The sequence below is a fragment of the Falco cherrug genome, chromosome 2 (genome assembly GCF_023634085.1).
Source record: "Falco cherrug isolate bFalChe1 chromosome 2, bFalChe1.pri, whole genome shotgun sequence".
NCBI lineage: Eukaryota > Metazoa > Chordata > Aves > Falconiformes > Falconidae > Falco > Falco cherrug.
Genome location: NC_073698.1, coordinates 117,778,544 through 117,795,210, shown reverse-complemented (window position 1 = coordinate 117,795,210; position 16,667 = coordinate 117,778,544). Strand labels below are relative to the sequence as shown.

Below are 16,667 nucleotides of genomic sequence, written 5' to 3'. Positions count from 1 at the left end.
AAATTGACTTTATTGCCAATTAAAATAAAAATGTAGCTACTAATTTGGGTGGTGGGAAACAAAAAGGTGAAAATTGAAAGAACACTGTTCCTCCCCCCTTTCCCAGGCCCAACTTAATTTCCTCACTTGTGACTCCTCTACGTGCCCTCCTCCCTTCACCCTCCCGAGCCCTGAGCAGCGCAGTGGGGATGGGGGGGGTTATGGTCAGTATACAATGGTTTCTCTCTGCTGCTCCTTCTTTCTCACTCTTTTCCTTTGCTCCAGCATGGGCTTTCCATGGACCGCTATCCTTCAGGAATAGCCATCTGCTCCAGCAGGATTTCCTCCACAGGCTGCAGCGTGGGTCTTTGCTCTGGCACCTGGAGAACGTCTTCCTCCTCCTCCATTTTATTTTTTGCTTCATTTATTTTTTTTTATACAAGCAGCTTTATACACGCTGGTATATGAAAGATGCATGATAATGTTATTTATCTCACTGAAGGAATGGAAATAACTTCCACCTCAACCTTTCTGTGTAATCTAGAGAAAATGGCACATAATTTTCTTACCAGGTTTAAAGAACCCATTAAGACTGTACCTTTTGATTAACTCTTGTTGCAACTTCAATAACGGGCACCACGGTTATTTTTATCTTATCAGGAGAAAACATGTGAAGGTAAACAGCTGAAGAAAGTGAAATCTGGAGATGATAACTGTGCTTCCTCAGAGTATAAAGAACTCACTGAATAAACATGCAAAAGACTTTGATACTGACAAAGGGAAAGTATTTTTTATGTACAATGCTCTTTCGATCTATGGACCAGCTCGTGAAATACCATTTCTATCACAGTAACTCCCTGTGCGCAGGATAGTGGAAGGCTTTTGGGAATTACACAGACACTTTACAAGATCATGGTAGTCCTCCAAAAAATTAGGTGTAATTAAAAAAAAAAAGTAGGAGTTAGAAACAATTAATACATAGAAATATGAATAAATTAATAGATTTCCTTATGCTGCTAGAGCATTAATAAGTATCAGAGCTTATGGTGTCCCTTCTTATGGTTAAAATACATTGCAGTTCTACAACAAATAACAAACAATGACTAAGGATATAAATATTGTGCTTCAGGGCATAAGCCAAAGACTGACACACAGAACAGAAATATTTTAGTTTACAAGTACGTTATCTAACTGTAGGATTTTTTTGCCTTGTAGTTGAAGTAATCTGTTGCTGGTTACACAGATGGAGCATAGAATGCGCCTGGAGCTCACTTATTATGAGGTCTGATACATCTTTTCTATTCTGTACCTTTACACTACTGTGCTGCTAAAATTTTTTATGATTGTTAGTCTAGGTTTTATATCTTCAAAGGTAAAGTAATAGAAGGGTTATTATTTCTTTTTATTTTTAAGTAAAGTTTGGCATTTCTCCAGTGCCAGTTCTGAAGTTGACCCAAGGAAGGCATTGAGATTGATAATCACCTAAAAGTAAAGACAGCTCTATAGTTAGCATCCATTGAGGAAAGTACTGTTTTACATCCTCTATAAATATTTAATCACCAAAGAAAATAGGATGGAACTGTTATGGTACAAGTGACTTCCTGCGTCTGATTACAGAAAGGATTCTCAGTCTGAAGCCTGATCTATTGTAACAATACAAAATATGTTGCCTGGAGTAGTTTATTTCTCAGTTACAATAAAATAACCAAATTTGAGTGTTAAAAGGTACGTTACAAAATTCTAGAAAAAAGTCAAAATGCTCTTCTTGGTTTACAGTTATCTGCTATTTGCAGCACTCTTACTCAAGGTGCTTACATTTATTTTCCTTCTTTTAGTTACATGATTTTGCTCACGTATTTACATTTTATTTGCTACTTTTCTTGTTTGTGGCAGATAATGTTGTGATGTTTTAATGATATATAGATTTTAGCACTGTGATTTTCTGTTTTAACAAGTTGGAGCTTAAAAAGACTGAAAAACCGATTTTATTCAGTCTGATGTCTAAAGTTACATGATAGCATCGTTCCAATATTCACAAAGGAGCAATAGGGCAGATGAGATTACAACTGGAAACTCATCAAAGTAAATTGATGCCTGCTTTGGTCCTGGACACTGCTGTTAGCTGTCTTCAGCTTCAGAGGTAGAAGTAGTGCCTGAGAAAACGTGCAAAGCTCTTTTTCAGCTTGGACAAGCAATAAAATTAATTCTGCTGGAATGGATGAAAAAAATGATCACCCAGCAGCTAAACCTGAAGATGAACTAAGTGTAAGTAGGTGACTTAAGCATTCTTGATTTCATACACCTCTTGATGCTGTTAGATCTCTTCTGATCTAGTTTTCCAAGTATTAAACTTAAAATCACAGTTAGATTTGGTAGAATTTTCTGTTTTATAACTCAATCTGAAAATGCCAACATATGTATATTTGTTTTCAGATTGCTAGTAACATGTATTTTTAGACAAGTGAAGTAATGAGCATGCCAGTGTGACAATATGAAAAGCTTATATTGGTGTCATGGCAGCATGTTTTTCCAAAACCAAATCCGTTTCTAGGCAGGAAAGGCACCATTAAAGTAGGTAAAGTGTTTTGGTTTACCCTGAGAAGATACAGAAGGGGATTACTGCATGAACATTAACTCATGACAAAGAAGTAATTAAATAATTTAGCGTATGGTGATAGTCAAATTGCAGCTTTAGCTGGAAACCAATTCTAGACTACAAGAACTAGGTTGCAGCAGAGAGGAAAGCTGAGTGAAGAACTGTCATCCTTATTGAGGGAACAGCTTAACTTCGGTTTTCTTACTATAAAGTTTTTATGGTAAACTAGTATGGCCTTGGGAAATCTTTAAAATGTAGCACATAGCTTTCAGTATTCTTTTGAATCCCGAGTAACAGAGAACTCTGCCATGCAAGCCATGATATATGAAGTGTGTTTTCTTTAAACAAGGTTATAATTGCAGTAGATGCAATGGAGACGTTGGCTGTTTCAAGTGCATACTTATGGACCTAGTGGTGTCAATCTTGAGCAGTCTTTAATGATCCTTGACGGGATCTAATTTTCAAGAATAAATCTTTCTGCTACAAAAAGGAACAGCATGGGAAATTTTAAATATAAAATATTATTGGGGGAATGTTTGATCAAAGTGGTCCAAATTTCAGATGTCAGGACCGAGCATTCATTGGGCTGTGCCAAGGTGTCCTATTGAACACCTGAGTGTGTAAGGGAACTTCACATGACAGAGCAGAGCTTTAAACAAACAAAGAGGCAATTTGGTTTTCATCCTTAAACAGAAATGTACTCAATAAGGTTTTGAAAAAATACAGAAGATGAGAAAACTGAGTCCTGGGCAAAATGAGAACATGCAAAACAAGTGCAGTTAATTGCCCAGGTAGAAGGTATGAGTCTGAAATCTTCCAGTTCCCACATTTTGTTTGAGGAAATTGTAAAGTGTGCTACTGGGTCTTATTGTTCATTATTACTTATTACTAATTTTCATTCTCATCTTTGAACATTCTCAACTTTGAAGTGAAGGGTTGCTAGCCATTGTATTTGACTGCGGGACTGGCAGGATATTTGTGGTGATGTTGCTTGTGCTCCTCTGTGAGGATAGAGAGAGCTCTTTTTTTGAAACCATTACCAGGGCACAGTATCAGAGAATCAGAAACATTTACACTGGTGGGGACTTTTGAAGATTTTCAAATTTAGGAAAAAAACCCCTGGGCTAACAACAAAGTCAGAACAGAATTCTTGGGGCGTTATCCCACTGAGTTTTTAATACCTCCAGGGATGGAGGTTCCCTGGCCGCTGTGGCTGAGGTGCATGGCCATCATGGTGAAATACATTCCCACCCTCTGAGCTGTCTGGCTGGAGTTTCCCCTGCTGCCGTGTGTTACTGTTGTGGCTGTGTCCTCACTGCACGTTGGTGAGAAAAGTGTGGCTGTCTTCTCCCTGACCTACTTTAGACAGGGAAATCTATAATTAGATTTACCCTGCCTTCTTGTCTCCAGATAAACAACCTCAGGGCTCTCAGCTTTTTGCTGTACATCATCTCCTCCAGCACCTTGCCTCTTGGTGGCCCTTCCCCGGAATCACTCCGGTTTACCAACATCTCTGTTATACCAGTGGGCCCCAAACTGGACACAATACTTCAGATGTGGCTCTACTAGTACTGGGCAGAAGGAAACAACCACTTAGTGTAGATCATTTCCCAGCACCACTTTTGCAAATGTCTAGTAGTTATGCTTGTCATTTTCTGGCTGTCAAGCTCCATCAGCACATAGTTTTTGTAGCCACTGTATCCAGCTTAGCATCCTACATGGATAACTTGGAGTGCAGTTCTTAGCTGGGTACTTACCGACTTTCATAGCCTTCTCTTTCCTCAAGTGAAATACAGTTAATAGTGTTGAAAAACGAGCTTTGTGTGCACACTTTTTAGTCTATAACAGGCCACATGTCCTTGCAGTGTACCTTCTGAGAGGCTTCAAAGAATGTGATGATGGTAAATAGCCTGGCAGCTTGTTGCAGCCTTTCTCCTGGCTGCCTACCTCAGCAGAGTGAGGGTGATGTGCTCCAGGTACAGATACAGACCAGTTAGCCTTGGTCTTTGTGAGAGGTTCTTGGCTTGCATTGATGAGGAATGATGTACCTCTGAGCAGTCCTAGCCCACCAATGGCATAAAATCAGCTGTGAGGTGGAGAGACCCACTTTGAAGATGCCCTTAAAATGAATCAAGCTATTCCAAAGACAAGGGAAAAGGTCTTTTTTCACTTTGGTCTTCAACTTTAAAATGATGTAGTTCAGTATCATCTTTGCATATATGAGCTCCTGAGCCAGGTCTTTTCGTCTCAAAGCCTGTTTTGTGCTTCATAGAAGACTTCCCACTGAAACTCTTGCTGCTGATTGCTGCCGTGTGTGTGTGTGTGTTCACACCGTCAGTCACGGAGAGCTCACAGCTTTCTAAGGCAGCCTCTTGACAGCTTCCCTCTCACTAGCATCAACATGTGTTTGGAAATTTTGTTCTGAGTGTTCTTTATTGTTGAGGCAATATTATGGAACTTCTGTTATAGTTGTGATGTAAGGAGGACATTAAAGGGCGTTTTTTTATGGTTCTAATTCTGGTGCAGCTGGGTATCACAGCTGTGTCTGTGTTTGCAGCCAGTGCACTTGGTCATAGTGCCCTGAGTGGTCCAGGAACTCACCAGGTAACTTCTGCATAGATGAGATGATGTGCTGACTTGAGAGAAGGTGACTGAACCTCTCGCTGACCTTGCAACTGAGCGTTTGACTGTCACAAGAGCTCTTAAAGTGGGGATTTTATGAAGTCCCAGGGGTTCCCAGGCAGCTCTTGCCATGCCTGCAGCAACTGATAGACATTATTTGTGTGCTTAAATGTGTTGATTATCTCCTGCAGAGGAAAATGCCTGGGGGAGTGTCTGGTATAAACAGATTTACCAGACCAGACTGTAGACAGATAAGATACTTACAGAATGTAGAAACTGCTCCTTGTAAACGCAAAAATGGTCACGTAGTAACCTTTTGTACCTAGATAAGATGGTCAGGAGATATTTTGATTCTAGTTTTAAAAAATCTGAGACAGTAGTTTAAAATAAACTGGCAAGGGTCTGGATATCCAGGTGATGACTTTGTCCAGGTCCCATCCCAGCAAGATCCATGCTGTGTCCTCTGGTTCACTGGAGGGAGCTTCCCGGGGGAGCTGGACATGTAGGACAAGGACTTCTGTACCACTGCTCCTCATCCTGAAAGGAAGTGCAGAGTTTTTCTGAGAAATGAATGGGTTGAGCCAGCTTGTTTTGGGGTAGTTCTGGTCTGAGAAAAAAAGTAGCTTTTTGTTTTTTGAACAGCAGTGAATTTTTGAACATAGGCTGGGAGGAAAGAATGGCGGTGTGGCATATTCTTTAGGAGGGAAATGACAAGCCATAGTATTGGAAAAAGGACTGACTATTTGTACATCACTCCCGCTTCCCACAAAGGGCATGAATGGCTGAAGGTGTATCTGCTTCCACACCAAACCTGCGTAAGCATAGCAATTATTTGGGTCATGAGACGCTTTGCTAGGTTATGTTACCAAGCTGCTGGTGCTGTTCTGCAGTGCTCATCTGTGTATACATCTCAGATGCAGACAGCGCAAGGTAATTCAGCGTTGTCTACCCTTTGGACTAAAGAGGGGTAATTTACACTAATGAAAGGTGCACAAGGATATTAGCATTCATTTGGATGGCTAATGCTGGGTAGCTGTGTCATAGCGAGCTGTCACCCTAGGGTACATTGTGGTTTTACATCCTTATACAATAGGGACTGACTCTGTGTTATATCAGCAAGTGTCTGGAAGAAAAGGACCTTACTTTCTGACCAGGGTTTTAAACTGCTACTAAGTTAACTATAGTTGCGTATATGCAGTAACAAATACGTGTAGGAAACTGTTCTAGTTATTGGCCAGCCAATTGCTGTAGAAATGTTCCACGTTTTTTGTTGTCTTTCACCTTCTTTTAGGTAGCCAACATCTCAGTCCAAATGGTGGCTGCAGAAGATAAGTTGGCAAAAAGGATTCTGGCAATGAAAAAACACGGCAGATTGAAATTGAAGAAAAAAGATAAGTTGCTGTGGAATTTTCAAAACAAAATAATTCTTTTTACCCTCATTCTATTCATTTTAGGAGTTGTAACCTGGACGTTATTGTGGCTCTTCATTGGTGAGTTGCTGACAGCTGATGCCAATTTCATACATCACTGTCCCCAATAACACTTTCAGCTGGGTTTAGGATCTCACTTGTCCTGAAGGCTGTTTCTAAAATAAACATGGAACACTTCTGGGTATCTTTGTCAAAACTTAACAAGTAATTACAAGAGCAGGCATAGCTGCTGCCTTTAGGAAGTGTGACTTTTTCTCAAGTGTTATGCAAAACCTATTTTATGTGCTAGCTAATTGCACAGATCTGAGAGTTCTGATGAGCTTGATTCCTCGGAAATTTTTACTTTGTGGTTTTTTGGCCTTCTGCTTACCTGACAAAGGTCAAGCAAGTCCTTTGTCTCTCATGCAGAACAGACTTAGAGAAATTCAAGGGGAGTAAAATGCAGTTGTATCTAACTGGGCGGTAGAAGCTATGTTCTCCTCTTTAGACCTCTGATGCTAATTACTGCTTCAGATTCCATTGGGATGCTCCAGAATCTGGATGTTGCTGGTTCAGCAGGCTGCCAGCTTCATCGTGCTGGTTCATTTATATGGTGGCATCTTGCCTTGTGTGTAGGAAACGGGTGCTCAATTAACTGCATTGTGGTACTCTAGAATGGTTTGGCTGTGAAAACAGAGTTCTTTTGGTAGTCATTTCCACTGTAAGGCTGCATAGGTTCATTTGGTTTAGAATTTAATAAAAAAAAAATCATTGTTATTAAAAAGGTAAAGAAAAAAAAAGGAGGCTAACTGTCTTCTTTTTTTTCTTGCAGTTCAGGCAGCAAACAAAGATGCATTGTATTTTGTTGGACTGTTTCGTGTTGCCAACATAGAATTTCTCCCAGAATATAGGCAGAAGGAGTCAAAAGAATTCCTCTCTGTGGCACAGAACGTGCAGCATGTGGTAAGATGAGTGGGCTGCTTGGCTAACAAAAAGATCAGAGCTGTGAACGAGAGGTGCAACTTTCAGGTGCCATTGAGTCTACCGTGGCGTTCTCTTTTGGTTTTTTTTTTCCTCTTTTTTTTTCTCCTCCCCCCCCCCCCCCCCCCCCCCCCCGCCTCTGGAAGACTATGTACAAAGGGTGGCTATCTGGGGATAGGGGGAGCTGACTGCTTTCAGCTTGTTAACCACAAACTGAGTTTTGCAAAGTTCTGTTTGACTTTTTAGTAAAAGTTGATGCGTTTGCCCCCACGAATCGGGGTCTATGAATAGAACTTTACAAAAGCCCTTCAAAACTTGATTGCCCTTTTTGAGACATTAAACTGGTGAAGTCTTTTGCATTTAAATTGGTATCTTCTGCCAGTCTTGTGTCTTAAAGCATCTGTAATTACCCTAGAGCTCTCAAACGTATTTACATATACATTTCCTTCTGATGCTAGGTATTCTAAAGACCATTATTCTTCCCAAACACCTTGCATCAGTCAGAGCAGAAATAACACTGTTGTAGGCAGTTCAGGCTGCTCCGCAGTGGGAAGAGGGGGTGGGAAGCTTGGTTAAAAGGGAATTTGACTTTCAAGGCATTTGGCGTAGGGAGGAGGACATCAATGCCAGGAAATGCAGCTCTGTCCACATAAGGATTCAAAAGTAGTATGAAAACTGCTAAAAAAAAACAAACAAAAAATTCATGTCAGATGTAACCAAAAGGTATTTTTTTAATATTGGGCAAGTTTTTGTCATCTTATAATATGAACTTATGCTCCTGTTTTCCAGCTTTATCTCCCCCACATACCCCATCCCTCCCAAAGCTGGCTCACAAAAGACTTGAAAGCAGACAGTCTACTTTTCCTAGTCCTGCGTGTTAACGACTTCAGGTGCTTTCATGCAGGGGTAACAGACAACCAGTGCAGGACATGTCCTTCCCCTGCTCTCCATGGAGAACCTCCAACCTGCTGTAAGCCCTGTGTCTTGCTCTTGTCCCAGAGCATCCTGCCTTTGTCACACAGTGAAGCTGACAGACAGCAAGTGTCACTGCCAGTGTTGCCACCTCCTACTTGAACGTAACTTGGAATTTACTTTTTGACTGTAAACCCTGACTGACCTCACCAACAGATTTTGTGCTGCTGCAGCTGTGCTTTATGGTGATGAGACTGTTGACTAGCAAGGATGTGGGGAATTTGGGATTTTGTTTGTTCTTTCTCCTTGAAACTCTGTTGTCAGTGGTTGTTGGCCCAGAAACCCACAGAGTGGTAGTGGAAGAAGCTCTCAGGATAGGCTCCTTTCCCCTTTGGTAGTAACAGTAATATATAAAATCTCTTGTAACCTAATCTGGAAAAAAAGATTGAGCTCCACCCATTTTATTTAGGTCCTTAAAATAATTGTTCAAACTTCCCATGTCTAACACTGAAAATTAGGGACCAATATTCATATGATTTTTACAGCCTTTCCTTCAAAATAGTCCGCTGTAGTCCATTGGGCATTAATTTTAACCATTAAGCAGCAGGATGAGGTCTGAACAGCTTGAAGTACATGCCACCTTGTGGCTTTAGAAGTGTGCCTCCGTGAACAGGAGGAAGAAAGGTTATTGTCACACTGATATTACCCCATACATCCAAAGAACTGGTTGAATGAGGAGCTTCCTTTCTCCAAAGGCAGATCTACAGCATGAAATGGTCAGAATTTTCCCATATCTATGTATTTTAGACTGTGTGTATTGGAAAAAAATACATTATCACTAAGCTGTTAGTGAAGAAAATAGACACAAAGTGAATCAAAATGCAAGAAATTCCACACAAACATTAGGAAAAAACTGTTTAACTGTGAAGGTGATCAAACACTGGAGCGGTTGTCCAGAGAGGCTGTGGAGTCTCCATTCTTGGAGATATCCAACGGGACACAGTCCTGAGGAGCCTGGTGTTTGCTTTGAGCAGAGGGGTTGGGCTAGATGCTCTCCAGAGGGTCCTTCCGATCTCAGTTTTTCTGTGATTCTGTGGATAAAGCTCTGATGTATGCTGTTAACTGCACTTTAGTAGCAACACACAAAATGTTATGGGCACATGCTCTTTTCCTGAAGACTGGCCCTAAGTTTCAGCATCAGGATAGAGAAGCCTTCTGTGTCTGGGATTTGCTGGGCAAAGAATGCACACCCTTTTCAAAACTCATTTGTTTGGAAAAAGCATTGCTGTACACATGAGCTGGCCATGGGCAGAAGATTTGATGTTTCCTGGGAATATTGGACTTGTTACGGGTCTGTTCATGTCTGCTGCTCTGCCTAGCTTGGCTGAGGTATGTCTCAAAGTGTGTGCGTTTTCACAGTCCTGGTGGAAAAGAGGGCGTTCCTAGGAAAGCCTAGGCGTATAACATCTCTAGGTGTGGCTGATTTTCGGAAATGCTAAATCTTAACAATTTCTCTTTCAGATGAACTTGGTCTACACAACCTCCTCTTTCTCCAAATTTTATAAGCAGTCAACAGTTTCAGAAGTCAGGTAAAACTGTGGTTAATGTAATTGCATTTCTGCTGGGTAGTATCTAATGTAATGAGCCCACAAGAGCAGCCTATTTTTGGTGGTTATGACTTAATCTCTTTGCTATCTACTTGTACTGTAGCAAAATACATTTAAAACCTATACCAATTAATTTCACAAAAGTAAGGGCAAACTAAACTCATATAAGCAGTTTCTTGTCTGCCAGTATTATAATCTATGGTAAACAGAAATCATGTCCCTAAAGAGGTTTGGTGGGACTTTGGATAAGAAGGTCATACAGAAGTTTAACCACTTAAACATGCTGCTAGAGCGCAACTCTATCAGTGACTAAGTCACACACATTTTGTAAGTAATATTATTGGTCTAAAACTGTTTTCTCCTGACAGAAGAAGGAGAAAATATACTGCAATAAAGTACATGTACTCTAGTATTATGTGCGCAATTTATGTTAGAGGTTGGCTATTCCAATCCTGTTGAACAAAATACAGTTTTGATTCAGGAACAGGAGTTTCTGGGGTACTTTTGATTTAAAGGTCTTTCTTCCCACTGGGAGGTGTTGGGGTGACCACATACAGCCTCTAATGTAGTATCTAAATAGTTTAGAAATTGTTTCTTACATACTGCAGTGCACAGTTCAAGGTGAGATGCATAGTGATGCAGAGTTCTGCACTTCTGGAGGTGATAATTCTGTTTCTGTTTTGACCTTCAGGAGATAATCCAGCTCTAATTCGAGTATATATTATGATTTCCATAGGTCTCAAAAGTCAGGAGCCCTCAGGAAATCAGCCCAGTGAAGGTCCCTAACTGGGTGTGAAGAGAGCATGTTTTGGGCTGCTTTATTTTTTTATGCTATTCTTTATTTAAAGAAAAAACCACGCCTTGTTACTTTGACACACTAAATGCAAGGTGGGAATGAGTCATACACTTTTAAATTTGTACTTCAGAAGCTTGTGTTAAGAGTCTGGTCTTCAGAAATCTTTCAACGTGATAATAATCTATAGGACCTTTTATTATTATTTTATTACTGTTTATTTCAGTAACAACAACAATGGAGGCCTTCTTATTCATTTCTGGATCGTATTTGTGGTACCGCAGGCCAAGGGCCAAGTGCTGTGCGAGGACTGTGTGGCTGCCATTTTAAAGGATTCCATTCAGACAAGCATCATTAACCGGACCTCGGTGGGAAGTCTGCAGGGCCTTGCGGTTGACATGGACTCTATTGTACTAAGTGGTTGGTACTAGTACATACCCATATTCTTGACGAAACACTTGGTTAAGCAAACATTTTTATCTTGGAGTAGCAAATTCTATAAATATACCAAAATCTTTAGCTTCTAATACTGAAATTATTATAAGGAAGGAAAAAAAACGGGGGGAAAAGGAAAATCAAAACCAGATTTGAGGTCAAATCAAGGTACAAAATGTCCTTGTGAACACTGATTGCAAAACTTCCAGTACTTGGAGTGCTTATGTTCATGTTCAGAAGCTAAGCCTGACACCTTGTAGGCAGCTCAGGTTTGGGTTAGTCTGTGACTTCAAAAGTATAAAAGGTTAAGAAGGGTTAAGAATATTTCCACATGGATCAAACTTTAGCCCCTCCATTGAAAATGAGATTCTTGTTACCCCTTTCTTGAAGAATAAAAAATGGATTCTAAAGCTGCCCATTCATTAAAAAGCTCCTCTGTCATTCCTGTCTGGGGAAGAAATTAGCAATGTAGGATTCAAGTATCTGTTTGATGTAGTTAGCTACAAAATGTATGATTTTCAGCTCTGTGAACAAAGGACAGAACAAGCTTCATTTGACCAGCTATGCCCAACTGAAAGCTGAGAAAGACTTTGTGGCCAAGGGTGAGAAAATGACCTCCCGGGTACCTCTGTCTCAGTCTGTCAATTGAATGTGGCTGCTTAATCGACATGCAGTCTCTTGTCTCGGGCGCTGAGATGTCTGGGGACATGATACCTCCAGAGCTGCTTGCAGAATTTGCAGAAATGAAAGGCACTGGGGCAGCCTCCCCCACTGAGATAACTGTTTTGTCCTGTGTGTTCAGTGTTAAGATTAAAGTGTGATTGAATTAAACCCTGCATTCTGGATTTTAGGCAAATGAGAAGACTCACAACAACTCTTTTTCTATGCAGCAGGTCTTCGGTCAGATTATTGGTCAACAACAGGAACAGGTAATTCACCATTTTGGCAGCTTCCTGACAGATGAGGTGGAGAGCAAAGCTTTTTGTTCATGTCTTGGACTCAAAGATATTGTTTAGTGTTAATTTAAGAGGGTTAAATTCAGCCTTGACATTTATGTCCTGACTTGCTAGAAGCGTGACCAAGAGTCTTGCATGTGACACATGCAGAAATGATCTGACTTCCACCTGGTTGGTGAATTTTTTAGATGTACCTGGTGGCATGGTAGAAAATACACTCAGTCAATTGTTTGCTATTTGTTGTGTTGAAGAGAAAATTAACCTTTTCTAAACTGGGCAGTATTGAGTTTAAGTCTATCAGCTTTAAGGCTGAACAATAGCAATGTTTTTATCTATCCTTTATCCCCCTTTATTCCCTCTTCTCCAAGGTCAATGATGAGTTTTTCTTGTGCATGAATTCCCTAACAGAAATTAGTTTAAGCAGTTCAATTTTGCCAGCGTTATAAGAGACACTACTTATATACCTGCTTGGTTTTATATTGTAAACCTCCCAGCAGGGTTCTTTGGCAGTGTGCAGAGACTTTATAAGCAGTTTAAAAGTACAGTGCATCTATGTTCACTAGTATGTGGAGTAGGTACCTAGAAAAAATGTGCTACGTAGGCTAAGCAATGGTATGCTCATCAACTTTGATGCAGATACCCGCTAAGTCTCTGGGCCAGTAGTAGTCAATCAGCTGGGGATGTGTTGGCCTCCCTCACTCCTTGACACAGGCTTACTCTTCATCTTGTGAAGTTGTACTCTTTCAGGTTTTTTAAGGGCTTTATACCTTTCCATGTCTGCATTTTGCTTTACTAAGATGTAAACATGTTACGCTTCTATCTGTGATTTCCCCTTCTGTTATCTTGCAAGGCTTTAGCTTGTATGCTTTCTCAGAATTCAGTAACTACTTTTGGCAGAGCAGCCAAGTCAAGATCCCCTAGCTCTGTGGGCCACAGGTGGACTTTGGGTCACACACCCTGGGCCATACTTAGCAATGCTGAGATTGATATCAGCCCATAATTTCTCAAAATTCAAGTCAAGTTTGCTACAGCATTCATTTGCTCAAAACTTCTGACTTAAATTGCAAAGCATACCAATATTGGCCTTTGTCACATCTCCTTGCATGTATTTTAATTGTGTAAAAGATTTTTGTGCATTGTGGCTTACTTGCTTAGCAATTTCATCTCCCATTTCAGTGTTCCAGGGCAGAGGAATTAGTACAGTCAGATCTCGCGTTTCAATGTATTCCAGAGAGCAGTCCCTAAAAGAGGAGATAGAAAGGAGAACAGTGCAGCACAAATATTGATGCTAAGGCTTTTTTAGAACTTATATGGTATCTTTCACGCAAAGGGAGAAGAATAACCTGCCATATTCTAGATGTCCAGAGACTTGCCATGTAGTCAGGCACAGGTGGCAACTGATATCTATAAGAAGCATAGTGCTGGTATGCAACGAAGTTGCAGGGGAGAAACAACAACATGGATTGCCACAAAAAGCTTAGAAAGCCTTATACTGGCGCAGTTTCGTTTGTTGGGGTCCTTGGAGTGTGTCTGCTTAAGGACTACAGCATGTGCTGCAGAGGTTAAAGTGTTAATGCAGCAGTATACAAGGAAGGTGCATCACCTGGTTGTATATTGAGGGCAATGGAGTTACTCTGGTGTGAAGGTGCACCTAGTTATTAGTTCAGGCACGGCACTGGCGTGCAGATTTATCAAAGAATAGGTTGGAGACGGGACTTAGGGAGGTTCAGCTGATGTGACTTGCATTGCCTTGGTATCTGGCTATCAAGGGTTTGTTTGGGTAAGGCCAGGTTGAATGAAGCTTGGAGCAACCTGGGCTATTGGAAGGTGTCCCTGCCCACGGCAGGGGGTGGAAACTAGATGATCTTTCAGGTCCCTTCCAACCCAAACCATTCTATGATTCTATAAAGACTGTTTCCAGCTTTGGGTTCAGGCTGGTATGCCTGCATTACTTCTGTTTCCAGACTAGTTCTGAGTTTGCCTGCGCTGTGCTCCATACGAGCAGTGAGCTTGTCACATTATGAACTACTTTGTAGAAATAATGGTGGTCACATAACTCTAAAGATTAAGGTCAAAGCTGGCTTTGTTAAGGGTGAGTAAATAAGCACAAATAAGAATGTTATTGGGGAGAGATAAGAAAAGGAAGAAGGAAGAACAATGGCCCAACCAAAGCTTTAAATAGCTATAACTGTAACTCAGCTGAGCAGTGTGTGACCCTTACAGATTGCTCGTAAATATTCATAGTGTTAGTTTCAAGATCGTTAGTTTAGAAGTGGAAGTCAGGCAAAACCTGCCACTTCCTGTCTTGATTAACTACAGCTTATAAAGCCAACATTTAATTTGACTCAGCAGTTGGTAACAAACTTTCACAATGCTCTAATTGGTGTTCCACGATAGTAACTATTTCAGAAACTTGTTTTTTTAAAAGGCAGAAAATAATGCAAATATTTACTTTGGAACTTAATCTCCCTAATTTACATTTTTACCCTTCTCATCTTTCAAAGAGCTATGTTAAGAGTTTTAGATATGACCAAACAAAAAAATCCCTAAGCTTTTTGCTGTGAGCTGCAATATTGAATTAAAATAAAGACCTCAATATATTTAACTTGAAAGTCACAATTGTTTCAGCTTAATTGGAAAATTGGATGCAAGTAGGGTAATTTTCTGGTTATTTTTTCTCTAAATTCTGACATAACCTTTTTGTTTTTTACTTTAGAGATATATATATAAAGTATTGTGTAGGCTGGGCTTTGTCATTTGTATTTCACAGTACTTCCATTTCTAACTGACTTCTAATGCTGCAAAAGTTTTCCAAACATAACAGGACAATGTCCTGGTCTGAATTCATTTTAGTCCTGCTTTGAGCAGGACGTTGAACAAGGAAAGTCCTAATATCCCTTCCAATCTAAAGGAATTGGTGAATCTGAAATTAGTGTTTTATTAACACTAATGTAATAGTGTATTAGTTAATCTGAATTTAGAATTTTATTTCACAATAAAACATCGAGAACCCTGACATTTGAATAACAATTTTAAAAACCCAAAGTAACACAGATATCTAGCTGGACTTTTTTTTGTTTTTATTTATTATAAATATCCTAATATCTGTAGGGGTGAGCAGCAATTATTTATGCCTTGACAGCAGGTGAACATTTTCCAGCAATTATTTAAGTAATTTATCCTCTGGGGACCACACAGAGCTTTGTTAACTGCAAATACCTCTTGTACAAACTGGCGGTGCCTTAGTGCCAATGCGCTGCAAGGACTTGTTTACAGCATTATTTTCCATGCTCTGTATATTTATGAATAGACTTTTCCTTGACCACCGACTTGTAACTAAGATGAAAACCATGAGTGGCACAGGTTACTTTTTTGTTTTCAGATTTAGATATGCTTTCATCTGTTGCTTTAGTTTAACATAACTTTTAGAATTTTTTATATATATTTTTTTTAATGCTACATGGATTTAACGGTTTTGGAGAGAGTGTCCACTGTTGAAAATGTGATATTTCCCCAGGAACAAATTGTATGTATGATCTGTATGCTGATCGCCTGCATGAGCACTTTCCTCTGGATATCCACGCTACTTCGGGGGGAACGATCTGCTATTTTAAGCTGATTGCATCAGTGGGTCATCTTCTTCGTCTTTCGATAGTATCCCTCCAGATTGAAGCAGATAACTGCATCACTGACTCGCTAACCATTTATGACTCTCTGATGCCAATCAAACATAAGATACTGTACCGGTGAGTATAAATTTTCATTGAGAAGTCATTTATAATAATCTAGTTGTTTCTTTTCTGAAGACTTGTCATCTGCATGTTTGGTGGGTTTTGTTTTCTTAAAAATACTTTGATTTTCATGTATTATGCACAAGTTAACACCTGGCCTTGCTTTTTTTTTTTTCTTACAAAAGTGGAAACGTTGATCTTGCTGATAAAAGAAACAGTAAAATATTCTTCAAACTATTCTTTATTCTTTGACTGGAGTGCATCTTCACTTAGCTACCGAACTATAATAAGTTCACACATTACTGGGCAGAATTGTCAGTTTCTTCTAAGGAAACAGATGCTAACTAAAAGAAAATGTCAAAATTTTGTCCCCTAAGCAAACTCTTCATCCACATGAAGATTAGTGGTCTTCATATGAAGACTGATGTTCTAAAACAAAGCCTTGTGATTCTTTGGATACTTAATGCCGCTCACCAGTTCAACTCTCTTTTTCTGCTCGATTTGAGTAGCTTAGAGGGTTATTAAAATCTAGAGTTGAAACTGTGATGGGTTGAGGGGTGTGGACCATTATTACTCCCCCTGCCCTATTAATAATGATCCACTATGCTTGTTTGGGGATTTTTTTTGTTTGAAATTCCTGGTAACT

The 16,667-nt window shown here is 39.9% G+C and overlaps 1 protein-coding gene across 1 annotated transcript in view; it reads left to right on the top strand.

The window, feature by feature from the left end:
- The first annotated feature begins 2,178 nt into the window (after positions 1-2,178).
- Positions 2,179-16,667, top strand: part of TMPRSS7 (transmembrane serine protease 7) — a 33,986-nt gene continuing 19,497 nt past the window's right edge. The window contains 7 exon segments of the mRNA XM_055701892.1: positions 2,179-2,244; positions 6,489-6,687; positions 7,439-7,569; positions 10,021-10,088; positions 11,126-11,319; positions 12,225-12,263; positions 15,808-16,032. Of these exon segments, the coding sequence (XP_055557867.1) occupies positions 2,194-2,244; positions 6,489-6,687; positions 7,439-7,569; positions 10,021-10,088; positions 11,126-11,319; positions 12,225-12,263; positions 15,808-16,032 (907 nt within the window). The 5' untranslated portion in view covers positions 2,179-2,193.